This window comes from Odontomachus brunneus, unplaced genomic scaffold, assembly GCF_010583005.1.
Source record: "Odontomachus brunneus isolate Ranch 3 - 2012 unplaced genomic scaffold, Obru_v1 Obru_scaffold_072, whole genome shotgun sequence".
NCBI classification, from domain to species: domain Eukaryota; kingdom Metazoa; phylum Arthropoda; class Insecta; order Hymenoptera; family Formicidae; genus Odontomachus; species Odontomachus brunneus.
The window spans coordinates 18,003-45,527 of NW_022639522.1; the positions used below are offsets into that span (position 1 = coordinate 18,003).

At 37.4% G+C, this 27,525-nt stretch overlaps 3 protein-coding genes across 16 annotated transcripts in view; 2 read left to right on the plus strand and 1 right to left on the minus strand.

Moving 5' to 3' along the window:
• LOC116846926 (dynein regulatory complex subunit 3-like) overlaps positions 1-6,179 on the plus strand; it is a 9,207-nt gene extending 3,028 nt beyond the window's left edge. For 2 of the 5 annotated variants that reach the window (XM_032821324.1, XM_032821321.1), the window contains exons 2-10: positions 2,585-2,680; positions 3,185-3,468; positions 3,543-3,715; positions 4,120-4,277; positions 4,415-4,607; positions 5,195-5,399; positions 5,480-5,731; positions 5,806-5,882; positions 6,010-6,179. In XM_032821324.1, the coding sequence (XP_032677215.1) occupies positions 3,211-3,468; positions 3,543-3,715; positions 4,120-4,277; positions 4,415-4,607; positions 5,195-5,399; positions 5,480-5,731; positions 5,806-5,882; positions 6,010-6,151 (1,458 nt within the window). In that variant the 5' untranslated portion in view covers positions 2,585-2,680; positions 3,185-3,210 and the 3' untranslated portion in view covers positions 6,152-6,179. Of the gene's footprint in view, positions 1-785; positions 2,681-3,184; positions 3,469-3,542; positions 3,716-4,119; positions 4,278-4,414; positions 4,608-5,194; positions 5,400-5,479; positions 5,732-5,805; positions 5,883-6,009 lie in introns of those variants that run through there. The other 3 variants (XM_032821323.1, XM_032821320.1, XM_032821319.1) reach the window with 3 other exon arrangements.
• Positions 1-11,079, minus strand: part of LOC116846928 (enoyl-CoA delta isomerase 1, mitochondrial-like) — an 11,909-nt gene extending 830 nt beyond the window's left edge. Inside the window, exons 1-6 of one of the 7 annotated variants that reach the window (XM_032821328.1) lie at positions 10,848-11,046; positions 10,100-10,237; positions 7,061-7,332; positions 6,798-6,976; positions 6,603-6,724; positions 6,354-6,528 (exon numbers count right to left, since the gene is read on the minus strand). In XM_032821328.1, coding sequence (XP_032677219.1) covers positions 6,362-6,528; positions 6,603-6,724; positions 6,798-6,976; positions 7,061-7,332; positions 10,100-10,214 — 855 coding nt within the window. In that variant the 5' untranslated portion in view covers positions 10,215-10,237; positions 10,848-11,046 and the 3' untranslated portion in view covers positions 6,354-6,361. Of the gene's footprint in view, positions 1-6,211; positions 6,529-6,602; positions 6,725-6,797; positions 6,977-7,060; positions 7,349-10,099; positions 10,731-10,847 lie in introns of those variants that run through there. The other 6 variants (XM_032821330.1, XM_032821332.1, XM_032821334.1 and 3 more) reach the window with 6 other exon arrangements.
• Positions 11,080-13,921: 2,842 nt separating this feature from the next.
• LOC116846963 (F-actin-uncapping protein LRRC16A) lies at positions 13,922-27,244 on the plus strand. Of its 4 annotated transcripts, XM_032821438.1 has the most exons (24): positions 13,923-14,228; positions 14,691-14,788; positions 15,254-15,304; positions 15,388-15,581; positions 15,662-15,839; positions 15,932-16,170; positions 16,266-16,360; positions 16,589-16,630; positions 16,945-17,132; positions 17,237-17,314; positions 17,401-17,734; positions 17,969-18,365; positions 18,433-18,751; positions 18,890-19,003; positions 19,188-19,393; positions 19,482-19,569; positions 19,734-19,958; positions 20,183-20,203; positions 20,324-20,465; positions 20,542-20,791; positions 20,925-21,670; positions 22,083-22,322; positions 22,564-22,628; positions 22,873-27,244. In XM_032821438.1, the coding sequence occupies exons 1-24, from the start codon at positions 14,192-14,194 to the stop codon at positions 22,984-22,986; spliced, it is 4,461 nt and encodes a 1,486-aa protein (XP_032677329.1). In that variant the 5' UTR covers positions 13,923-14,191; the 3' UTR covers positions 22,987-27,244. The 4 variants fall into 4 exon arrangements, with proteins under 4 accessions (XP_032677331.1, XP_032677329.1, XP_032677332.1 ...); XM_032821440.1 differs by lacking the exon at positions 16,589-16,630 and having other exon boundaries at positions 13,922-14,228; XM_032821441.1 differs by lacking the exon at positions 22,564-22,628.
• Positions 27,245-27,525: the final 281 nt, after the last annotated feature.

Consider the following 27,525-nt stretch of genomic DNA (forward strand, 5'->3'; position numbering starts at 1 on the left):
GTATCTCATACATCCCTATCAATTTATGTCAATATATATGAAACATCATAGAGACGCCTGCATTATATTCTATATTTATCTTTAGGATGTCTGTATGATATATTTTATACATTCATCGTATTCGAGATAAGATATCTTTTGGATATTGTATACAAGAATATTTTCGAAATTTACTCATTATGATATACTGATGATATTATTAGGAGATTGAGATATATTTCGCATATCCGCGATGATTTTAGTATATCCCATTGATATCCATTGCTGTGTGGGGCCTGTCTATTTTATTTAATATCTCTAAAGTTTATGTAGTTATTTGCAAAATGACTTTGATCATTCCTTCCAGTTTAATGTTTTTCGAGTAATTTAACATTCCTATTTTTGTAATACTATAATTGAATCGGAAATCTAAAAAAAAAACTGACGTTTCCACTTAGAATAAATTTTTTATGCAAAACGAGCGCGATCTCAGTGAGAAATGACTTATTGATCGACGTCTTTTCGACGTCGATCGATAAGTCATTTCTCACTGGGATATTATCCTAACAGCACAGATATCCAGGGAACGTCCTGAGTACGTTCTGAGAACGTCCCAATATCCTCAGAATATTCCTGGAACGTTCTCAGAAGTTCTTGTGCTGTCTAGGTAGACGTCGATTCAATATCGAATAGACGTCTAGAGAGATTGTAAATAATCGACAAAATAAAATTCCGAAATTTTATCGAAAACTCTCTTTTAATGGTCAATATATTATAAATAAATTCTAAAACATTAGAATTTACTCAAAATAGAAGACGTCTAAATTGCCATTTTTCTAGACGTGCATTTAGACTAGACGTAACTTAGACTTCTTCGACGTCGGTTAGACGTCGAATCGATGTCTATGTTCTCTCTGGGTATACGTTTTATAAACGTATGTAACGTTTTATTATCATTTGTAAAACATATCAAAAACGTTTCTTAAACAATACGTGTTACTTAGGAAACATCACGGGAGTGAGTGACAAGTTATAAAGACAGAGGTTAACATCAAATTTTGTGAATCGGCAGTTTCTCGTGCTATTTTGTCGAAGAAGAAGAAGAAGTTAGTACCAAATGTCAAAAGCCGTAAATTTCAGATAATGTTTGCATCGAGTTCATAAGCGTAAAAATAAACAGTGCGACTGTTTTTACTATAGGTCGTATATTTATATAAAAAAATAACGTTATCTGAAATTTATGGCTTTTGACATTTGGTACTAACCTTCTTCTTCTTCTTCTTCTTTTTCTTCCACAAAACAGCACGAAACTACCGACTCATAAAATTTGATGTTATCTCTGTCTCTATAAAGGCCATCACACACAAAATTCCGTAAGAACTTAAAACATAAGCGTAAAGAAATCGACTAATCCCAATTGAACACTCGGCTCTTCATAACCCTTCCATTATTACGAAGAGCCGAATACTTGATTGGGATTGGTCGAGTTCCTTACGCTTACGACTTAAGTTCTTACGGAATTTTGTGTGTAATGATCTTTACTTATCACTCACTCCCGTGATGTTTAGTTTTGATACCGTGACATATAATCTGTCACAACTCTACACCTCTTTACACTCTTCCGTCCGACAATGATAGTGGGTGCTTCCGAAATGTCCAGGTTTGGGTCAAGTTGAGTTAGTTCCACTATAGTATCCGTTACATATACTATAATGGAACTTACTCAATTCGACTCAACTCTGGGTATTTCGGAAGCACCCATTAATTTGGCTTGAGAAATGAATCTATGGATCCTAGGAATTTTTGAACGTTGCTAACGCTGTCCCCTCTTTTTTTATGGATTTTGTCCGCTTACCATAATAATTATCTAAATACCCGTCGCGAAAAATAAATATTAAATATATTATAAAATAAAAATAGTTTTACCGTTAAAAAAAATCATTGAAAGTAAATGGCTTTTTCAATGGTATTTTCAATGGCAAACTGAATGAGTTTTTGCCAATAGTAATATTTTAACAGTGAGCGATTTTACCACTGGTCAGTGGTACTTACCAGTGGTACCAAATATATAAAATATTATTAACATATGTTTAACCTAACCGAAAGTGTGGATGCTCCAAACAGAAAAATTTTGAACATTACCTTCGCATCTACATTTGTAAGCTTAAAAATATCAAAAAAGTTTACAGAAAGATTTCTACACATATATGGTTAGGTTTTCCATTGAATATGGTAAAACAAAACAACACACATTCATATAAATTCTATATATACAAGAAATACGAAAAGGATAGCGTGATTATTTAGTGACGATCGTCTCTGTATTATCGACGTTGTTCGAGTTCGTCATCGATCCAGCATCCCTTAACGACGGATCAAACCATCATCGGTTGCATGGGCAACGAGTTCCAAACAATCATATATACGTTTGCACGACTACGCGCACGTTTATGTATTAAAAATTTTTATCGTGCTTGTATGTTACATACAATGACTTCAGATTAAAGATTCGAAGGTGATGGTGATAAAATGTACCAAACTAGTGTGCCGTCCGAGGCCGCGCTAGAGCCTAGTGTAATAACACAAAGTATACTCGTTTCGTTAGCAATCGATCAGGGACCAAAGAAAGAGGCCGGTAGATTATTCTTGCAGGATGGAATTGAATTGGAGAAGTTAAAGGAAATACGTATTGAATTTCTTAGTAAGTTATATAATAGATATATAAACGCGTCTTACCACCCTTATAGAAATATCATACTAAGAATCATTGATAATTACTTATTATCCAGTATTTTTAATACTGAAAATAAGTAATTATCAATGATTCTTAATATGATATTTCTATAAGGGCAGTTGAAATATGAAATGAAATATAAATAAAAGAAAACAAAGAAATTGATTTATTCACGCTTGCACTGCAAAATATAACTTATCAACATTAATAGTCTTGATATAATTATGATATATTCCATAAGTGATAGTGTAAGCGTTATATTCCCCATGGAATCAAACAATTTTTTTTTTAGAACATCTTTTTCTAAAATGAAACGCAACTGAAATAATTGAGGTGACAAATTCTCTTTGTATATTGACGACGTATATAAATGTTAATTTCTCTCTCTCTCTCTCATAATTATTATTATTATTTATTAATATTTTATTTCTCTCACACATGATCAGTATTATATTATTAATTATTTGATAGATATCCTAAACATCGATCATCTCTGGATGTTGAAAGGCTTGGTAAAATTGACATTATCCCACAATGTTATCGAGCGAATCGAAAATCTAGACGAGCTCGTCCACTTGCGCGAGCTGGATCTTTCGTTCAATCGTATCAAAGTTATGGAGAATCTAAATAATCTCGAACAACTAGAGATTCTGCTATTATTTCGCAATAAAATCGCCGTTGTACAGGGCATAGATAACTTGAGTAAATTGACTATTTTGAACATCGGAAAAAATAAAATCACTGACTGGGAGCACGTATGTGCATATTGGTTTTTATTAATTTTTTTAATTTTTTCTTCTCGACTTTTGATAATATTGCATCATCGTAGGTCACGTACTTACGCAACTTCAAGTTTCTACGGAGTTTAAACGTGTGCGACAATCCCTGTGCCGAAATTGACGGATACACGGATTATGTGTTTGCATTCATACCGCAATTGCTTTATTATCAATACAGAATGATACCCGAGAGCGCGCGGCAGTCCGCCATAGAAAAACACTAGTAATTATTGTCCCTCTGAAGTCTGAACGACTTTTAATGTATGTACACAGAACCCAGTAAACACAAAGTAACAGTAACATAACATCAATGGCTGCGTTCAGAAAACATAGCTGATCAGTGAGCGGTCAGTGATTATTGGTCCTTACTGTTAAATCTCTAACTTTAGACCAATTACATTGACGAATTGTTCAACTGTTGTGCAATTGTTGAGTTCGCTGAACGCACCCAATGTTATAATTTCTGACCAATAATGTAACTGTTATATAACAAGCACGTTATATAACAGTTACATTGTTGAGTAGGAAATTATAACATTGATGTTATGTTACTGTTACTTTGTGTTTACTGGGGAAATGTCAAAATAATTGCCGTGACAAAACAATTTTATTGATTTTTCTGTACAGTCGCGTAATCAGTAATCTTGAGGAGAACGAGACGAAGAAGCAAGCGGAAGTATCGTTACGACGAGAATTCGAGGAGAAGCTCGGATTATTAATCGCGTCGTACGTAGAACACCTCGATGGAGATGATCTTTTCCAACAAATGTTTGCTTCTGACGAAAGTATATATATATACATTTTATTTTCATATTCGTATATGATTATTCCATGATAGTAGAACCAAGCATAGTTGAAATAAATAAGATAAAATTATCATGTATAGATATACAACTTATTTAATTGTACTATGCCGCTTTAGATGGTAAAACTCTCAGTATGGTAACTGAAGAAACGCAGGACATATTCGAGAAATATAGAGAATCTTTTTCCGCGATATGCAACGAATTGTGCGAACTGGGTTTGCAAGAACACAACAAAAGAAACGAAGAAATGGCATTGTACGAGGCTGCTGTTAATGAAGGCGAGGAGAACATGCAAAATGAATCGAGAAAGTAAAGGATGAAATAAGTATCGACATTAATGTGGACGTTCACTCTTCAAACTGCGATATTTATTTTAACTATTGACTTGATTTAGTCGTGATGTGTAAAGATCCGTCTACAATGACAGTAAAGAATAGCTGTAAGAAGAGTGAGAAATTCACCAATCACAGTTGAATGTGAAAAGAATGTAATCGACTGTGATTAGTCAATTTCTTACTCTTATTTCTTACAGCAATACTTTACTCCCACTATAGATGTTCCTTAAAAATGACCTTATGCGTTGTCTATAATGGCAGTAGAAGTAGTAGTAAGAAATAAGCAAAAGCAAATTGACCAATTTCTGTAAGAACGATAAGGAGTAGGTGTGTGGATGAGTGTGAATATGGTAGATGAAATATAAGCAAAATCCCTTTCTGGCATTGTAAGCTGAAGTAATAAAGTATTATACAAATTGACCAATTCCATTTTTACGATTCAAGAATAATCTACTGTGATTGGTCCATTTATTTACTACTTATTTCTTATTGCTACTCCTACTGTCATTGTAGACAATGCATTATGCATATATAATTTATTCCTTCGCTCTACTGTATAAGGATTGTGGATGAAGTACTTGAAAGAAAAACTGTGATATTCGCGAACATAAAGGATGCAGTGGAAGCTCTAATGGAGGCGGAGGGCGATACGGCTGACAAAATCGCCAAGAAAACAAAGCAATTTTTTAACGAGTTCAATGATTTGGTACAAAATGCACGAAATCAATTAATGTCTAAAGAACTTATATTACACAATCAGTTGAAGGTAAGAATGTACATGTTAGCTCATTCTATACGAGAAATATCGCGAATAAAATTAACAATTTAGTTTTTCTTTAAAAAAAGGACCTAAATGAAGTGTTCAAGATTAATATGACAGATATGGTAAACTCATTCTTGGATATTGCTCGAGCAATCTTCTCGCGTTTACGAAACGCAGAAGTTGAGTATAATCATTCTGTAAACGCGGCGATTCTACGTTATCTAAGTATTAGAATTGGAAACAACGTGAGCGTACCGGCTCACTTAATAAACTTATGCGATGATAAAAAATCCTTGACGACCACTCTTTCTGCGTCACACGATATACATTTACAAGTGAGTATTCGAGATAATTTGAAGATTATTCAAGACGATTAGAGTAACTCACTATCTATGGTCTATGATTACAGATAATATACAATCGGGAGCAGCGTCTAATCAATCGATTCAGTGATTGGCTCAAAGAGAATGTCGATCAATTGATAGCGTAAGTAACGAATATTAATAACTTGATACGTTTTCGTATCATATACTTTATCATGTGATTTATTAACGAAGATGCACGTGAAGATTTCATGATTTCATACACAATAATTCTTTTTTTTCACGAATAGGAATGAAACTAAACGGAGTCGTAAGCATATATTGGAAATATCGCATTTCTTCGAAATGCAACAAGAGGAATTTAACTTGCTCAGCATACCGCAACAATTTGATATAACGGATATTGATTTAAATGAGGTTGCTACATTGTAAGATCGATGATCAATGAACGACATTTAGGTTATATATGAGATAAAATTTATAACAAGAATGTAAGTTTTATGCAACAATATGAAAATATTTATTTATATAATATTATGAAAAATATCCATCCAAAAAGGCACAATAATGAAAAATATCCATCCAAAAAGGCACAATATTATAAAGAATAGAAAACGCGAATATTATCTCTTACCAAGATATCTATCGCTGGTTCTGTTTTAAATACTCGATGTATAATTTGAGGCCAGCTTGTATTTTTGGCAATTGTAACGTATTTACGAATTGTTCGGTATCAATCTCTTTATTCTTGTTGAACCATTCGATTAAGTCCTTTCGCAATTCCAATTTGCTGAGACCCCTGCCAAGTTCTTTAACATAATAACGTCCGATTAGTATCAAGTAAAAAGCAATATGCGAGAAACACAATAAAATTCATTCTTACGGGGTATATTTTCGAAAGACAATATGTAATTTTTGCATTTTTCAATTGCATCAGTCTTATCTTTAGCGAGTTCGTCCACAAGACCAATTTCTAACGCCTTCTCGGGTTTAAATAACAAGCCCCTGTGAATACGATGATTATAGATTATGATGTTGTATAGTATCTTATTGTCGTATATTCATTAGTCTTACATACTTCAAGAGCGCAATCTCAGCTTGTCGGTAGCCCAACAACGAAATATATATATCTCTGAACCATTTTGGAGCGACGAGACCTAATTGCGTTTCGTTCAATCCAATAGAATGCTTGCCCTCAACAAAAACTCTGTATTCTGTAGACATTGAAAGCAAACAACCTCCAGCAGGACTGGAACCCTGTGCAGTTATAATGTTTCTGTTACACCGTCACATGGATATAGGATGCATAAGTAAATAATAAACATTGGAGAGAGCCTATACATTAATAGCAGCTGCTGTTGGAATATCTAAACTGTAGAGAGTCAGCCAAGTGCTTTGCAATGCATGCCAGAAGGTAACAAGTTTATTTTTATCTTCAGTACAAAGTTCCATGATATCTACTCCTGCTGAAAATATAGTTGGTAAGGAGGACGTCAATATGATGCCTTTGCTGCGTGAATTTTTCGCTTCCAATAGAGATGTTCTCAGCGAAACTAATAGTTCTGTATTTAAACTGTTGACTGGTGTCCTTGACATAGATATAATATCGATGCCTGTCAAATTATTGAGCTTTGCAAAATAAAAAGTTGTATATTGGGAACATTTGGATAAAAAGAATAGTGGTAATTGTTCAGAGTTTACACATATCTCCAATATCGACGAAAAAATACTTAACCGACGCGTTTTTTAAAACTCTTGACTCTTCGCATTGTCTATCTCTTTTTAATGACATCAGAAGCGAGAAAATGCATGCTAAAAATTCTTGCGAAATACGTTAAAATAAAAATATATATCCATAAAGTAACACTTGCAATCGACAAAGAGCCCGGCCAAGTCCCAGCGGTGCATGTTCCCCAAAATGGGGCGGTTGAATTTGGGGTCGAATGGGAAAAGAAATTGTAGATCTGGACGAGCTGAAAACGAAATGGTGTTTTTTACGTTACACTGACACACCGTTCTCGAGATATCCGGTCCGGAAGTCCAGGTGACCAATTATGGATTTTTAAACTTTAATTGCTACGGATGGCTGCCAAATGGTCATTTCAAGTCCTAAAAATGTGATTAATGGTTTAAAATGAAGCTTAGTAGATTCCCTCAAAACAATTTATAAGTATTTTTTATTTTCCAGCTAAAATGAACGAATGGGGGCGCTTCAAACACTAGGTACTTGAAAATTTATTTTTTCATTGAAGATTTTTCACTTTTTCGACTGATTTTCGACTTTTATCAATTTTTAAATTAATAATAGGAATATACTATAATCTCTATAGTATTAGCTTTAAAATAAGCCATAGATTATTAGAATCGGATAAATTTTCGCTGAGATATCGCAATTTTTGTCGAGTAAAGTCAATGAATGTACTAAAGTTTTTTGAAAGTCAATATTGTATCTTTATAAATGTTTTAACCTTTTATGTCGAAGGCCCTTTATGACGTTCCGGCTTCCAATATACTTTTCTCTTCGACAGCTTTCCTGATTCTTTAATATGTATGTCGTCCTGTTTAACGCGATCTTTCTAAGCGTAAAATTTCTGGCGATGTGCGGCGTAGAAAAAATACTCGCTATAGACTGAGTTGCACGAGGAGTTTCTGTATTCTCACTTGTGACTGACTTCATGCTCTTCACAAATGATTTCTCACTCGAATCCCTGCGAGATCTATCCCGACAAACCAACGTCTTTGAAGTCGCACAGTCAGAGCAGAGTTTGTTGTATGACTTTATCTTGACCGATAGAAAAAAAAAGCAAGTGAGATGCAAGAGAGAGAGGAAGGCCATGGGAACACGAACGACTCATGGCTAACTTTAGATACGGCAGCTCGAGCTCTCAAATAGCAATCAGTACGAGATCAACGATGAAAGTAAACCAATTGTACAGGGTGAGTCATCTGAATCTATCACCTCCAATAACTCGTTTGTGTGGCCAGGAATCGAAAAAAGTTTCATATAAAAGTTGTAGGGTTTCGAGGGGAACCAAAATGGCGTACCTTTCAACTGTTGATTTTGACCGAAAGTGGGTTACTTCAACCGGAAGTGGTTTTTTTAAAATGGAAACCCCCCTTTTTGACACCGGAAAATGAAAAAGCGGAAAATTTTACGTTCAGATATAACTTTGGCTGTTTTAAAATTTTCAAGATGGCGGACGAAGATGGCGGACAAAAATTTTAGTCAACCGATTTGCACCAAATTAAGTTTACGAGGGTTTTTGGGGTTGCTGATCACGAATCTGAAGTCAGATTTGCAAAATTCAAAATGGCGGATCCAAGATGGCGGACCAAGATGGCGGACGAAATTTTTAGCCGAAATTAATAGAAATTACTACTCTTAGCACTACCCAGGAACAACGGCGTGGACGTGGTAGTTTTTTGTTCCCTTTGGGGTGCTTTATTTACGTGAGTCCCCTTGCCTCTCACTATCGGGGTGCTTTATTTACGTGAGTCCCCTTGCCTCTCACTATCGGGGTGCTTTATTTAGTTAATTTGTAACTTCAAACAGTTAATTCGCTAAGTGTACTACTTTCCGGTGTCAAAAAGGGGGGTTTCCATTTTAAAAAAACCACTTCCGGTTGAAGTAACCCACTTTCGGTCAAAATCAACAGTTGAAAGGTACGCCATTTTGGTTCCCCCTCGAAACCCTACAACTTTTATATGAAACTTTTTTCGATTCCTGACCACACAAACGAGTTATTGGAGGTGATAGATTCAGATGACTCACCCTGTACAGGTTGCAGTTGGAAGAAGTACTGTGCAGTGTAAGGCTGGCAGTCTAACATCTAGATCAGGTACAATCACGAAACCTGGCGAGGCGAGTATAAGATCGACTCCTAGACTTTGTCGGAACGACAGCTTGATTTCAAAAGCATTATCTGAGGGTGAACATTAGTGGAGAGCTCGAGTTCTGCCGTATCTATAGTTAACCATGACTTGTTGGTTCCCATGACCTTCCTCTCTTGCATCTACCTTGCTTTTTTCTTTCTTCTATCGGTTAAGATAAAGTCACGCAGTAAACTCTGTTCTGTCCATGCAACTTCAAAGACATTGGCTTGTTGGAATATATTTCTGATAAATCTCACAGAGATTCGAGCAAGAAATCACTCGTGAGGAGTCAGAACTACGAGTGAGAATGCCGAAACTCTTTGTGCAACTCAATCTGTTTTCGAATCCTACAACTTTATCAAATAATATCTCGCTTCGCGTAGAGAGCGACGATTTTTCCAAGTAGAAAAGTTGCTTGCCTTTACAAAATGCATAATTTTTTTGTTCGTCGGTATTAGAGGTGATGTGTGTAAACTGAATAATTACTAGAATAGCATTAGTTTTTACCTGTGTCATTGTCACGTGTTGTTTCAATTAACTTTGTCCCAGTTGCATAACATCTCTTCAGATATACTTGACCTCCTCTAATTATTGTCCTTAAACTCGCCATGTTGATGAACATGGTATTAATTTCACAATGGTAATCTGGACAATATTGAATGTCTTTAATAAATCAAGTCACTTTTATAGTAAGTCACTGTTACAGATGTAGCAATACACCCACTCCACTCCACTCCACTCTCAATGTGATTAGTAAACATTTTGGAGAGTTGTCCGAAACTGATTTAGTATAAATGATAACGAAGCAATGACAATGATAAGTAAAAGTCTATTGGTTACAATACTAATCTGTTGATGTTTATCATTTCCCACTCCCCTTAATCACTCTATGTGTTCCTGTCTATCTCTTATATGACATTACAAATTCGACTCATTTTTTGGAACTTTCAAAAGGTAGAGCAAAAAAAATTTTCCAAAAAATCTCATAAGATTTGTTGTCTATACATTCTACATGTATTTTTAAATCTGTTCCTGCTATATTTACGTCTTTATACTTTTTATACGAGTTATATTTATACAAATGTTTTTCTCTTTGTCTTTTATTTTGAAGTTTACTTCCATGTCAAACATAAAAAACCTTGGGAGAAACATAATTTCAAATAATATCTCATTTACACAAACGATAATATAAACGATTGTACAAGAATACGACCAGCAGTAAAATATAAGACCTGTTCTTTTTCGAATAACCTACCTGACTCGTGTGATAAATAAGAATAAGACAAGATTACATTTTTTACTTTAACTTATTGCACTTACAATCTTTATTGCAAGTTCACCGTGACGTCACTATTGCTAGGATTCGAAATGCACTGTCAGTACTGAAAGGATCTATTTTCTGTTCCTGTTGAACTGATGCAATAAGTTAGAATGAGACAAGTATATTTTTTCTCGCTCTAACTTATTACACCTAGAGAACCTCTAGTACAGAGAATCGCCAACTTGATCATGTGACCAGCTACTCAGCTACTCTGCGATTGGCTGGCATAACATGTACGGATTTGCGACGCCGATGCAAAACTATATATATATATTATATATAATTTGTCTGCATTGGCGTCGCAATGTCTAAATCCGTATATATTTATGCCAGCCAATCAGTTGGTCACGTGATCAAGTTGGCGATTCTCTGTACTAGAGGTTCTCTAATTGCATCAGTTCAGCAGTGCAGGAACGAAAAACAAACCTAAAATCTGTAGTTCATGTTACGTACATTATAAAGTGTGTTCCGAGTTAAGCTGGCCACACACACTTTGCGTAACAGTAACCATAAGACGTAACGTAAGAATTGACCAATCATGTTGAGAATCGTCAAGGTTGCCATTTTTGTGAATACTCGATCGTAATTGGTCAATTCTTACGTTACGTCTTACGGTTACTGGCTTGGTTTACATCGTGCATTTGATACGCGTACTATATAGTAACTTTCTATTAAATAATCTTAATATTAACAATGCATATTAACGACGACGCATTCAATCGATAAAATAAGTCTTCTTGATCAATATTATACCAGCTTAATATATCATTATTTATATACATCATCGATATTAAGATTATCTAATAGAAAGTTACTATTTAATACGCGTATCAAGTGCACGATGTAAAGCGTCTTCTACAATGGCAGTAGGAGTAGTAGTAAGAAATAAGCAGTAAGTAAATAGACCAATCACAATCGATTATTTTTGAAACGTAAGAATGGAATTGGTCAATTTGCTTACTGCTTATTTCTTACTACTACTCCTACTGCCATTGTAGAAGACGCTTAAACCAAGCCACTGTTACGGAAAGTGTGTATGACTAGCTTTAAGCTGGAACGAGTAAGTAATAAAATGTTAATATTTTGATAATTGTAGTAACAATTATATATAATATGTAAATATGTTTATATGTTTAATTAACAACCACAGTCGACAAAAATCACATAATATATTCTCCATAATTATTCACAACAGATCTCACTTTATTATACTACATGATATATCACCGCAATTCCGCTGATGTACTTTTCCTTCTGTCCCATGAAGCGGCAGCGGAATTATGTTTTAGCCAATCGTAAAATAGTTGCATATTTTCATAAAAAGTATTTTACTGAGAAACTAATTTTACTCTTTACTAATTTATCATATATTATATCATTTGTATAAAATATTATTAAAATTATTAAAAACGTAAGAAATAACATTAAAAAGTCTATTTTTTGTATTATTCCGCGTGATCCGCTTCCGCGTATTCCGCTCCATGGGACATAAGGAAAATAGAAAAAGCGCCGGAAGAAAAGCAGAACGGCTTTGATTGGTTGTACTAACTCCACACGTTCCGTTCCGCTGAAAATTTCCACTCCGTGGCACGGCGCCCTAAGGGTAATTTTCGACTACAAACGTTTTTTACTGCTGCCTGAAGTCATAACCTTCAAGTTTTAAGCGAGTTGGTTAGATTTAAATTGTTAAAGCAGTGCGGAAAACGTTTTCTGTCAGAAATTATAATCCTTGGAACATAAGAGCGATTTTTGGCGATCATCTGGTATATATATACTAGTATTCATAAATGCCTTTACACTTCTGGTATTTAGAGGATTGGACTTTTTCAATTTGGCGCATTATTTCTCAGTAAAAGCCAGTTTAAGCTAGTGGCACATAAAAAAACTTAGGCTGGAGTTCCATGACACGTATTTTCGCGTAACGCGTAACCGCGTAACCAATCACATCTATTCTTTTCTTCATCACATCTATTCTATTCTTTTAAAAGTTCCAACAAAAATACTAAACGTCGCAAATTATTGGTTACGCGTTTACGCGATACGCGAAAATACGTGTCATGGGACTCCAGCCTAAGTTTTTTATGTGCCACTAGCTTAAACTGGCCTTTACTGAGAAATAATGCGCCAAATTGAAAAAGTCCAATCCTCTAAATACTAGAAGTGTAAAGGCATTTATGAATACTAGTGTACATATACCAGATGATCGCCAAAAATCGCTCTTATGTTCCAAGGGTTACGCGAAAATATATGTCATGGGACTTCATCTTAGAGTATATATATAGAGGGGAAATGCTGGCACGAAAGTGTCTCCAAGATGTGTGCGAGAGAGAAAGCTATACGTTCCTATGCGTCCTCTGTGCGCATGCGTTGAAGTTGACAGGTTAGGTTAGGTTACAGAGTTGACAGGAGATATTTATTTTCTTCTCATAGAGCTCTGAGAATTTTTTCAGAATTTTGTATTAACTTTCTAGTACTTCAAGAAAATGCAAGAAAACGTAAAAAATGCAGTACTAAAAAGTTAATATAAAATTCTGAAAAAATTCTCCGAGCCTTATGGGAAGAAAATAAACAATTTTTATCTCTTGCTATTTTTCGGTAAAGTTGATAGAATTTAAATAAAAAAATATTGAAACCAATAATTTTGTAGTCCAGCAACAACTGACGCAATTGGCGCATGTGCACAGAGGAGGAATAGGAATGTATACCTTTCGCAGAGATTTTGGAGACATTTTTGGTCTACAGGAGGCATAGGCAATTCCCCTTCCATATATATATATATGCTCTAAGAAATTACTTCACAGATAATTATATTTAAAATATGAGGTTAGACTTACCAAACCTCTATTGTAAACCTGAACTAATAAAAAGTATGTCACTGTCCGGCGTTCGCAAACGGTTGTTCGTTTCGAACTGTTCTATCTTCGTGTTATTTCTCTCTCGCTCACTTCGCGCTGCAGTATGTACACTTACTGCACTCCGGGCAGAAAGTGCAGGGAATGCAGAGAGTGCAAGCAGAATAGACCTACGAATTCTAATGTTAGCGCGCAGCCATCGTTGCGTGCCATCGCCGCTGGATCATCGCAGTGACCATCGCAGACCAATAGTAGACAGGTGCCAATATGGCTGCTATTGCACTGCCTCGTCTTCTTGTGACATCGCCCTTTGTCCCGGCGACGATATTCTAATTCACGCCGACAAGTTCTGATCAGCGACGTACGACAGACGACACTTCCTTTAAATGGAACGGCGAACTTCAATGGAAGACTTCAGCTAGCAAAATGTCAACCCGCTCGCAGCTCACGAAAGATCTGAACGGTTTGTGATTCTGTTTGTCATAAAGTGTTTACGTTCTCTCGCGTAGATCGGCCGAGTTGTCATCAGTCATTTCGGGATGACGTATCTGCCTGTCGTCAGTGGCTTTGCATCTTGCGTTGCTTGTGTCTCACGTTTCTTTGGTGTTACATGATCAATTGGCCGTGTATTATCGTGTTTTCAATCAAGAATGTGAGAAATATAATTTTTCTTGTTGCTAAATTCGTTTAGCGTGTTCTGCTCCGACGTGCGGGAGCATCAATGCTGTCTGACGCGATCATACTCGGTAATCGAGTTTTATTGTGATGTTTGAAGAACGTATCTTTTCGCTTAGTATGGTTTAATTGCTTTATTCTACAAAAAATTAGTGAATCACGTGTTATACTCATAAATGTGAATGCACTGGACATCATTAATGCGAGCGATTGTACGCGTATAATCGCGTGAATTATTCATTGCTTGCAGAATCGGTGAAAGCTTTACTTGGCAAGCATGTGAAGATACTGTTGAAAAACGTGGTGAAATTAGAAACCAAGCAGGATAAACAAGAAAATCGTGTTCTCGTAAGTAGACCTTCTTCTCTTTCTTCTTAATAATAGTTACATTATGATTAATTTATTATGATTAATATTTATTGTCAGATCTTATTTTTAACATATCCTATCTTATTTAACACATTTATTACTATGGTTTATTCCATAGTAAGAAGACTTCCTATAGTTTACCATATATTTTTTATATGATTGTATAAAACACTGATAATATAGATAAAAACTGTTTGATAATATAGATATAGAAAAAAAAATTTGCTATCATATATGTGACACTAATATCTAGTGAAAAATCTTTGCATCATACTTATGTAACGACATTAAATGTTGAGATCGTCATAAGCTCATCTTCAGATACTATATGGCTATGAAACATTTGAGGATAAATTTAAGGCAATCTTAAATATAAGATCAGACTATGAATATCAGTCTATATTTTGCATCATAAATTGATTGAATTGATTTTTTCTATTCAAGGTATTTTCACCATGCCGCCTCTTTCTTCTATCGGCCAAAGTACCCACAAGAGTAAGCTAGTCAATTTATCAGTAGATCTTTTATCTCCTAAATGACCAATTAATTACCATTATTTAAATGTCATTCTTCCATAGATCGACTGCCATTTTCATTATCTAGAGATAACAGCCATAGAGTCCAAACGAGCGAATCAGCTATGTTTGACTGTCGGAGAGCGATATTACAACTTCACTACGACCAGCGTGGGCGCGGACACTACAGAGGTGGACGCCATGATAGAGGCCTTACACACGGCGATTCGAAATATCTTTCCTACAGTGCCACTAAAGTACATATCTCACTTATAATCGTTTAATGACACCGTTTATGTCGCTGATTATTTTTATATCGTAACGTCGTTGTTTCCAGTTACATTATACGAAAGATAGAAGTAATACCAGCTAGCAGATTGCAAAGTATACGAGGCAGTGAGTTGGCCAGGAGCACAGAAGCTACAAGACACACGGGTCCATGTGGTGGATTCTCTACGCAGTATGCGTGTATGTGCGACCTGCATGGCGTGCCGTACAGAGAGGAAGTGGCTTGGGTGAGACTGAATAGAATTGTTCGTGCCGGCGTTACCGACACAGCGGGGATTACCTGCCATAAAAGTCTTACTCAGAGAGACACGATTTTCAGGACGTCGATACGATATACCTGTCGCACGATACGAGGGAGCTGAATCTGAGAGACTTCGATCATCTGGATCAGAAGGACTTGGTGCCGATCATCTCGGCTTTGGAATACAACACTTGGTTCACGAAACTGAGGGCCTCCCACCTTAAGCTGAGCCACGAACCCTTGGAACGATTGTTACACGTTATGCGAAGGTCTCTGTCCATTCAGGAACTCTATCTGGACAATCTTGGTATCAAATGGTAAGAACTCGACGAGCGAACGCGTAGGCTTCACCGCAAAGAGAGGGGAGAGCAATCTATTTCAATGCACATTCATATGAATATTCGGTTTTAAGGGATTTCGCTCACAAGCTGTCATTGGCCTTAATTTCTAATGCTAACACGATGCTGCAAACGATAGATCTGTCGCACAATACGATTGAGGACAAAGGTACATGTTAATTGATTTCATTGATTATATCGTATCGCTTTTGCATCTCGAGTATCTTCATTCATGTGTACGTGTGTGCGTGTATATGTATGAATGAATGCGAGTGTGTTGTGTGTGTGTGTGCACCCATTAAGAGAAATCTTCATTTTTCCACACTTGTATAACTATAATTTGTTCAACTATAATTTCGAAAGTATCCTGAACGAATTTTCTTTATATTTTTTGTAGGAGCCTCTAGCTTGTGCGGGATAATAGCCAAGTTAATGCAAGGTGTGCCAATAACCACGTACTTTTATTATCCCTAGGAATTATATTAATACTCGCGATGTACGTCTCTCTTTTTTTCTTACATTTGGTTTTTCCGTAAATAGGCACTTTTGTCTGATAGTTTTTGGTTCTCGGTATTCAATCTTCCTTTACTTTCTTTCTTTCGTTTTAGTAATATAATATCCTGAGTGTTTGATCCTTGTAAATACGTTAATATATAAATTCGTATCGGCATCGAAAGTAATATTTTCTGATTGTAATCGAGCATTTGTCGCGATTGCTAATGCGTTACTAAAGGTGAGCGATATGTTTTCAAGGTGGCACACACCTGAGTGGTCCTATCGGCAAATTGCCTAAGGGTTTGCAGAAGTTGAATCTGGCCCACTGTGGATTAACCGGCAAGGGTGTGGGCCAGATAGCGCATGCGTTAAGCTTAAACAGGAGCATGCCGACTAGCTTGCGATGTCTGAATTTCTCGGAAAACACGTTGAAAGACGACATTAATGTAAGTTCCGTGAAAGGAATTAATCGTCTGTGTGATCTCTGCGACAAGTCGCCGACGGCGATTCGCGGTCGGAACGAAAGTCTTAATGTATTTCTCGATTGCAGAATCTGTGCAATTTCCTCGCGCAACCTAACAGTCTAACACATCTGGATCTTAGCGGTACGGATACTACTTTAGAATGCGTAAGTACTTTACTTTCTCCGAATGTCTTGCCCGAAATAATTGACATTTAATCGGTACTCTTTCCCCTTGCGATCACTCGATTTAGTTATTCGGTGCATTACTACGGGGTTGTGCAACTAATCTAGTCCACCTGAACGTTGCTCGAAATTCCTTTTCGAGCAAGAAGACCAAAGAGATACCTCCGAGTTTTAAGCAATTCTTCACGGCTACCCTTTCGTTGAAGTACTTAAACATATCCTCCTGCAAACTACCGTTGGAGGCATTAAAGCACTTGCTACTCGGCCTGGCGTGCAACGAAAGCACTGTTGGTCTAGAGCTTGACATGAGCGGGAACAATTTGGGCTCCATGGGCGCCCACGTTTTGGAGTCATGCATTCACGGAGTTCGATGCATAGCGTCGTTGGATATATCGGATAGTAGTACGTAACGATATATGTTGAAAGAAGAATAAAAGGTCTGTTTTTTTTTAATCTGTGCTTTCTCTGAACTTTATTCTGTAATCTCTATTTTCTTTTCTACTAAATGTCGAATATATTTATTTCACTTCAAAAGTTCAGTTTAAGTTGTAACTATAAAGAACATATCTAAATTGATAATTTCCACAAAAATTAATTTCGTTACTTGTCGCTTACTACGCGTGTGCTTTTTCACAGATATGGACGTGGATTTGGCGCAAGTTATAACGGCTGTAGGGAAAAACAAATCGATAAAGCAGTTGTACATGGGACGCAATACCGCCAGTATGAAGAGCAAGCACATAGCTGTTGTGATGGACGCTCTGGTGCAGATGCTTCAGGAGGACGATTGCGTGCTTCAAGCGTTGCACTTGCCCGATTCTCGATTGAAGGGTGATCTCTACAATCTAATCAACGCACTCGGCAGCAACACGTGTCTTCACACCCTCGATATCAGCGGCAATCAGATAGGCGATCCTGGCGCAAGATTGCTGGCGAAAGCGTTGCAGATTAATAATCATTTACGGACCATCATATACGATAAGAACAATATCACGTTACAAGGCTACGCGGATATCGTTCACGCTTTGGAGAAGTATATATCACGTCACATACGATACATAAGGAATACATTAGGTATTCACAAAGATATTATCTTGTAGAAACTGCAGTGTGCGTCACATGCCGTTCCCGATCTACGATCTGCAGCCTTGCATGAAGACTTCCGCAGAGAAAACGGAGCAATTGGCCAAGAAAATTCAGGATTTGTTGCAGAGAAACGTCACGCCGTGCAAGTATAGTCACGGACAGGCATTCAGATTACAGCAGGGATTTCTGTTGAGCTCTACGCAACAGATGGTTGATAGACTCGTTGTGCAGACGCAGGATACTATCAAAGCCTTGGCGGCGGAAAGTTGCGACGCTAATAATGATATCAATTATGCGACCGGACTTATACAAGACGCGGATAATTCCAAACAGGTACAGTGGTGAAATTCGAAGAACTTTAAATTTGATTCTTTATGTTATATTCTAGATTCATTCCTATATTCTATTACTTATGAAATTGAAGTATTCATACATGCATGTTAAGATTTACTAAAACCTTATATTTTTCAGTTATTGCCAAGATTGCACGAGGTACTGCAAAGACGGGACGAAAATAATCCGATCGAGCTGAAGTTACACGATATGGCAAACGAAATTCACAAAGTTGTAACGGTATATCTACAGGTGCGGTCTTTAAAAATATTTATATACTAAATTACCCCATTCTTAATATTATTTATAAGCTAGATTACTTTATTTCTCTATTAGATTACAAATTGTTAGCTATCCGAAATAGCTATTGTTTCTGTATAAAATCGATTGGATTTTGTATAATCTAACATGAATTTAGTTACAATGATTGATGCAGGATTCTTTGGACGCGATGTTGAAGTGCGTGAATGAACAGTGTCCTACTATATTATCGCAAACGGTGATCAGAGGCGATGAGAGTGAGCCGATCGCGGTGCAAGATGATCTTCGTAATACGTGCAAAGAGAAGAACCAAATCAATAACGAATTCATACATACCACCGTTACCGAACAAGCTGGCGCAGATATCGTTAATAAAGTCAAGTGAGTACTATTATTGGAATAATTTTGATATTAATTTATTGATCCGCTTTCAACTACATTAATCCGTTTATCTCTCTTTTTCAATTAGCGAGCTTAATTTAGCAGTTGCAGCACATATATCTGATAGAATTACGGATGAAGTAATCGAATCATTATCAAGAAGCTATAAAACTCTGGTAAGTGTGAAATTTTCAGTTTATTCAAGCTCGTAAAGTCGTTTATCATGACTTCCAAAGAAAAATTCACTAATCATTTGATAGATAATGAAAGAAAAATTTATATGAAAACGCGACTACAAACATAAAACTATACGCTGGGCTAATGTAATGAAATATTCCAGATCGGAGATTGTGATAGTCGAACGAGAAGCAGCACACCAGATGTTCTACGACCTAGTGCTGGCTCGATGAGCAGTGGAAGCGTGATCGGTGTGACTAGCGCGAGCGGTGTATCTATAACGCTACCTCCTGGCAGAGCCAGCCTCGTCTCTGAAGAGGACTGTCCGCCAGAAACATGTTCGTTGGCAAATTCCATTGGTCAATGCGTCAGTGACCAATCGCCAATGGTAAGCATCTTAAATCTCTAAATATTTCACCGTTGAAATGTTTAATGTATTAAAAACATTTAAATGTATAAATAAGTAAATTTACGTGAGACAATTGAGGTTAAAAATATTTTTTTGACCAAAGTATGTTTCTTAACAGCGAAATGTTAATATTCTGTATGTTTCACATTGCTTGATGAAAAACTAAATCATGTTACCTTCATTTTTACACGCTTATCTTCCAGAAATTGGACTATCTTAATCTGGTAGGTGTACACAAATACAAACACTGGAAATCGTACTTTGTATATAATTATCCCCGATTCAATATTACTATAATACCATCTGTTTTATAAAATCTGAAATGTCTTTATTTCGATATCCAGGCGACGCCGCATCTGTCGAATAAACGTAAAAGTCTGCACGGAAGAAAACTGAGACCAAAGTCCGTGGTAGATTCGGTGGAGGGATTGTCCGCCGACGATATTCCGGATCTCTTACCGTCGCTGCCAAAAAGTCAAGCGGAAGGTATAAATTATCATCGTCGTTTCTCCTACCAAGTTAGATACGAATCTGTCGTAATAAATATGTTTTCGCTTTACAGCTATTTCAGAAACTGAGCACTCGTTGACAGAGTCTCTGGACTCTGTCTCGGAATTGCCCAATACCGTAGGTCAGCAACTTCAGCATCTCGTCAAGTCCAGGCCGCGTCGGACGAAGACGAGAGCACCCACGAGACCGATGTTACGACCGGATCAGCCGATCGACGGCCTTGCCTTGGGTGAAGGTCTCGATGTATTCTTCCGACCGACTACACCGACAACGCCTCTGATATCACCTACGAGTGATGATAGGTTCGTTTTTTTGCAAGTATAGAATTAGTACATAATTTTAAATAGTATAATTAACTAATATAATTTTTCAGAACTTTTTTTTGACAAAAATACTTGTTCGATTTTTCATATCAATTTTTTCTATAATTTGCAGCTCTCTACACACTTTCCCAACAGACGGTAGTCCTAATCTGTCATTGACCAGTCACAAAAGTATCCCGCCGGACATGGAAAAGAAGCACAGCTGCAACTCGCCAATGCTGAAGACTCTCTTAGAACCCACTCCGCGTTCACGGTCCAGCGACAATCTGGAGAAATTTTCTCCTCTCGTCGGCAGAAGATCTCAGGGCGATTCTCCGTTGACTGCGTCGCCGCTCGCCCGACGCAATACCACCGATAGCGCTCAGACTCACGAGAGATCCGTCGCGAAAGGTGAGTCTTTCGCGAAGGAGACTTACAACAGCGCAGCTATGAACGACGCGAGCGACGATTCTAAGCGTAGTACGCTAACGAATGTCTCCAGTATGAGTCCGCGTGGCTCACGCGATATCGACGATAGCTTTGCGAGTACGTCAGACAGAGACACGTCAATAACGATGTCGAAAGAACAGGACAGTCGTAAGAGTACTGTAAAGAAATCTACCACCGACACGGACAAGTCCTCTGTGAAGCTACGGTCCACCGGATACGATCTGAGAAGTCCTATAAACGGCAGTGGCGGCGCCAAGAGCACGTCTTCTGTTGACTCGGCTAAGTCTCCGATACTGAAACCATTGGCAAAGAGCAGTGGGTCTACGAGCGACGGAAAGAGCAACGGCGCATTATTAAAGAACAAGCCGACTCCGCCAGCGACAGCTCCTAAACCACGACCGTGGAGCATGACAACTGATCGGAAATCTGGTAAAAGAATTTTAATTTATTAAATTCTTGAGTGCTGGTACATGCATGCGCTCACAGTATTAGAAATTCGCTATAAATTAGTCTTTTCAAGAACTCTCGTTTGCACGTTTATTTTTTCGGCTTGTTAGCGACTGTTTCAATTTTATTTATTTTACCATCTTCAGTTTAGAACACACACACACACACATATTGATTCATTTCTACTTGATATTATAAGTAAAGTTAGAGTGCTTTTTGTTCATTTTTTCAGTGTGCGATTCCGTACTCAAAGGGTTAATATATTCGATAAGAATTTTCTGTCGGTGTTTCTCGCGATATTCGATATTATCACATAATAATTTAGGATACTTTTACGGTGAAAAATCCATCGTAAAGGGAGCGAATAAGAACATCATTGTTCGTTCATTTGCAGGTGAATTCAGTCTGTTAAGCGACGGCTCCAGCCCGAACACCTCGGCTGGCAATACGCCGGATTCTGGTGACGCTCTCGACGAGTCGACTGATAGCGGCGTCAGCGGTCCAGCTTCTTTGCCGCCGACGTTATCGGCGAGTAGCACTGCGAGTTCGTTGAGCAACAACAGCGTCGAGAAGAGATCGGTGAGGGAACTGGCGGCGAGTCTGAACAAGAGTAAGGCTGACAGGAAGGAGAACGGTGAGTACGAGCGTCGCTTTTCGCGACCTCGGTTCGTATCCTTGGCCCGTATCGCATGGTTAATTTATAGCGACTCAATGGCTCATCAGTTCGATCCACGTTTTCCTACACGTCGATCAGCGTGCATCTTTTTATTACGCCGCTGCCGCCCTTGTGCTCCATTTTTTCTTTTTTAGTACAACTCTGAAATGTGCATGTGAACCCCTCGAATGTACGAACCACGCTGTACCTATTATTTTAGAACATACCGCACCTGCAGCATGGCGGTCGTTGCTTCAACGTTCTGTCGACCGAGCGGACGCAAAGGTATCTTTTATGTTTTTTTCTTCCTCGTGCACCGAAGCCCGTTATTATGACAGGCGTTTTTTATGTTCTTATTAATAACCATTTATGATAGTGAGCCCGTAATTGCATGCTTTTTTAATAGAACGTTAATCTACAGTAATTTTCCCCCACGCGATGATATGTAATAATTCTAACGAGTGATGCGTCAAGATTTTACTAAAAGTAAGCAAGAATTGTCTGATTAATACGCATTGACGCGTCGCAGGTAACGGAAGTACCGAGAATGGTTGATGAGAGTCGTCTCAGCTTTAAACTTCGTCGCACGTCATTCCTGCGCGATTCAAATTTCAACTACAACAACGACGTGGTTGACGTTTGATCGGGAGCGAGCGGCCGGCGTCGACGCCTCACTCACGGAGAGTGTCCTCTTCTTCCTTCGCGCGCCGTGCAGAGCCGATATCTGGCACACCGACACAGACAGTAACAGTACTTCACGTCTTCGTGCCATAGAGATGGTCTCACTGCGTTCTCCGTGTATATACCGAGCGATTTTACCATTAGCGACAGGGTATCGAAAGTTTTTACAATTACAGAAGCACTACTAATCCGTTGTTAAGGTGGCATTAGAGATCTTACGCTAGTTTTGTATGACGTTGCGTTTTTTACGCGCACGTGCGCGGCCGTATTTCGACTCAGTCATTAAACGCATGTTCTTTGCGACTTACGCTTCGTACGTTTCGTGTGACGAGACCGATTTCTCACTTTTTCAGTAATTAACGCGTCTCGACTCCTGTCGGCTCGTCGAGACGTCGAATAAAACCACTTCCATTTGCAAGCAACGTCTCATTCCGTCGATTCGATTAGCGATTATTCGTTAGTGTCGTTAGTAAGAGAGGGTGTTGGCAAAGTGTTCTATTCTTCGAATATTCGTTTTAATATGTAAATATTATTATATACATATTGTTTGTCTGTGCATCTCAACAGCAAGAACATCTAGAATAGACGAGCCACGTCGCGCGATTCCAGTGAAATGGTTTATAGAGCCTCACCGGTTTCACTTTTGCGTATTGGACGTTACGAGTAGCGACGACGCTTTATCAAAGCGGCATGTCGATTAGGGAAGAGAAAAAATGCGCAGGCGTTTTCCAAGATCGCGTTAATAGGGGCCGTGTAATATCGAGATTTCATGCACACGCGTGATTTCGTTTTGTTCGAACAGAATATGTAGTAACGTCCATTCCGATTCGCGCTCTTTCGTTTTCAGTGCGGCATGTGTGTTCTTAAACTGTGATCGACTCATAGAGATGTTCACATGTGGATTTGGTCCGTCATAGTTTCCATCACGATGATACATTCTATCGTCTCTAAGAGACACTAACAAGTAAATACGGGTATCAGAGGCAGCTCTTAACGCATTTATTATTTTATTGATGCAGCTAAGAACTTATTTGTTATTTTATCAGCGCAGTTTTCTTTTTACCGAACAATGAAAGTGATGATGTACGAAGCGAGATACACTTTAGTGAGCATTTTAATGCCGTTGCGTGTTGGCCTCGATCTCCGCCGTTTCGATTGTATTAGATTGGTGCAAAAGATTTGTCATTTCTTAATTAAGTTCTAGGATGTTTGGATATTAAACGAAAAATAGTAAATCTTCCCAAAAATTATGAATCCTTCGGAATCGGATAATTTCGTTTTCTATTTTATTAGACAAACACCGTTTGCACTAATCCGATAGAAGTTGTAAATTGATCTCAGCTTTCAGTATTGCGACACTCGACGTTACTTTTCTTTTCAAACGAGGTAACAGATATTCTTCACTGCAGAAACTCGATTGAATGATAATCATGAATAATCATCGTAAACGTAGAATTTGTGAAAAGTCACAGTGTTTTCGACGTTATTTGACAGAAGATGTAGAGTTCTAGCTACGTCTCGTCGTTCAATTGAATAAGACTTACAATACAAAATTAATATATCGAAATTGCTCGCGTTGCAAATATTCGGACGATGTCTCTTGTCACGATGAAAGCGTATACTCTTTTAGACGCGAGCGTTCGGCTCAGTGCAGTTTATACAATTTATCACGTGTCGACAATGTATTTGTCTTTTTATATAGCGATACAACGCGTGTACATACATATGTAAAAAGTATAGATTTACGTGTAGGTATAGGTATATAGTGAAAAGGAACAAAAAGTATATAAAATAACCCATAGGAATCCGCGATTCTTACGTCTTCGAGGAGAAGCAACGCGCGAGAGAAAAGAAAGCACGGATTTTGAGGCGTCTTGCGAATTTTTTTACCGTTTAGCTATTATCAGACCATGTAACACATTGATATTATACACATTATGCTGATCCCTTATACGAGGATTCATAAAACATGTGATCGTTGCATTTTATCATGATATTACACATTAAACGAAAAAAAATAAAGAGAGAAAGCATTCTCCTTCCTCTAACGTTAAAGCATGGTCGAGTATTAAAACTAAAGAAAGAAGAAGCATTCTGTATCGAAATGAAAAATTTGTGTGTGTGTGTGTGAGTCGAGTGTGTACGCGCGCACGTGTGCAGCAAAACATATACTTAATCTGCGTAAACAGGACTGTTCAACGTATATATGAGAGATGCGTTAGATAGTCATGTGTATACATATGGATACACACACGGATCTATATGAGACGTCACTGACGAAACCTGGAGAAATGTTGGAGTATTGAGAGAATTGAGGAGAGAACAAATGAGCAGGATTGGAAGTAACGCGTTAATCGTAACGTTGTTATCGTTATAAGTTTCTTTATTTTCTAATTAACGATCGTTTAATCACATTTTTCGAGTATTTAACGGTGCCGAGTATAACTTTATACATGTAGGTGATACTTATCGCAATTTCTTCTCATCCGTGTAAAAATGATAACAGTTGCCAGACGTTACAATAAGAATAGAGATGATGATATGCTAAAAAATGAAAAAAAATAAGGAACAATTTTCAAAAATCGATAAAAGAAATTATAACTTGTTATTTTTTGAGCAATAATAACGGCGTTTTTTACTTTTTTAATGATGAACAAGTTACTTTTGAAAAATAACTTTTGTAACTGCGTGAATGAGATACAATTTATTCTTACTTCTATTACATCTCATGAGACTTCTATTAAACAAAGTTACTGGTCCTAAGGCATACCTCTTTCTTACACAACTATGCATATAAATTACACGACGAAGGTGCATTCTCACTAAACTCGTATGGTCTACTCTAGATAAAACTTAAGGAGATTTCGTATCCATATTTAATCGATCCGATTCGACAGATGAATAGCTACTTAATAAGCGCGTTTCATAATATTACTTTTAGGCACGCATCTCTGACGATTCAATCGGCCGCCTTTAGGGCGGTGTAATATTATTCTTACGCACGTACCCGTGTGCGTATTTATTAGATCGATGCGACAATAACGGCCGATCTTCGCCTTTCCTTTCTTCGCCTCATCGTGATATCGTTAATACTAAATTTAAGAGCTGGCGACTCATATAGGACTCTCAGACGTATTGAAAATGAGAAGTGAATTTAAGACAATGTAATATAGAGATAGAGAACAGAGGATATAATAGTGCGAAATCGGCGATTACTTTTTTTCGCATCGATCAAAGATACAGTCTCTCAGTAGTTGACCAAAAAATTTACACATATACACATCCACTGCGTTATGAGTGATTTTATATACATATATACGACGTACACTGCGCAATGAACAATTATATTATCTTGTAGGAGGGAAACTTATGTATCCGAAGGATCAACGCGATCACGTGTGCAAAACGACTCTACCGATTATTGTGCCAAAAATGTACGCAATCTGTACGGCAATCACGCACATTTTTTATACGGTTGTAAAAGGACTTGTTGCGTTCCGTAAGGGTTCTCTCTCCAGTCAGAACCATAACGTTGATTCGATGTCGAAATGATCGATGAACCGTTGAATCAATGTTGATTCAACCCTCACGTCGAATCAACCTTGAATCAACATGTGGTTCTGACTGGGTCGTCCTCCAGCGTAGTTTTATCCATTCGCGCGCATTTGTCGAGGACACATTTTAACGGCATTGTAAATAATTGCGGGAAAATAAGGGTTTCGTCTCTTCTATTCCATGACGTTGTTATCACTCATTTCATCGAACGGAATTGCGTTACCTTCATTCGTGTATATGTGTGTATATACGTATTTATACATTATATATAGAGAAAGAGAGAGAGAGAGAGAGAAAAAAACAGACACGAAAGTCACTTCTGTGTGCGTGTGTATGCGTGTACGTATGCGTTGTAGCATGATGTGAGAGATATCTCGTATGCCGCATATTTAAATTCTTCCCCGATATACATTCCTATATACATACACGATATTCTATATGCATACGACACGAAGATACACCACACTACAGAGACAGACGATACATGATGCCGAAATACATTGTGAATATTAATGCCATCGCGTTCGACGTCGCATTCGCTCAAAAGTTCAGATGCGCAAATAACATTTGATGTTAACATTTGCAATCTATTTTGGTTTGGGCGGCTTGCTAGAAGCGTGATATAACCCGTTATCTGAATAAAATAAAGACTCGTATCACACATATGTTGATGTAGAACGATATAGAGACTCTTAATCTTTGATAGACGTTTATCTTTATTATTGGAACTGATTACAGATCTACTTAAATCAACTCACAAACAATCAATCTTCCATCTATGAAAATGAAGAGTTTTTATTAGTAGGTCTTTTCCCTCATAAATAAAAATACATATCTTTTTAGAGTAGTTATTCAAACTACCGGAATTAGTATTTATATATAATTAATTTTACAAAACCAGAGAGAAATTTGAAAGCGGCCATACCATACGTTTTGGCAGACATAA

Bases quoted from the DNA above. Each gene is read 5' to 3' on its own strand.
- LOC116846963 (XM_032821438.1), top strand. From the start codon at position 14,192: ATGTCAACCCGCTCGCAGCTCACGAAAGATCTGAACG. The intron at 19,004-19,187 runs GTGCGGTCTTTA...TGATTGATGCAG, and splicing joins TTGTAACGGTATATCTACAG to GATTCTTTGGACGCGATGTT. The intron at 19,959-20,182 runs GTAAGCATCTTA...CTTATCTTCCAG, and splicing joins TCAGTGACCAATCGCCAATG to AAATTGGACTATCTTAATCT.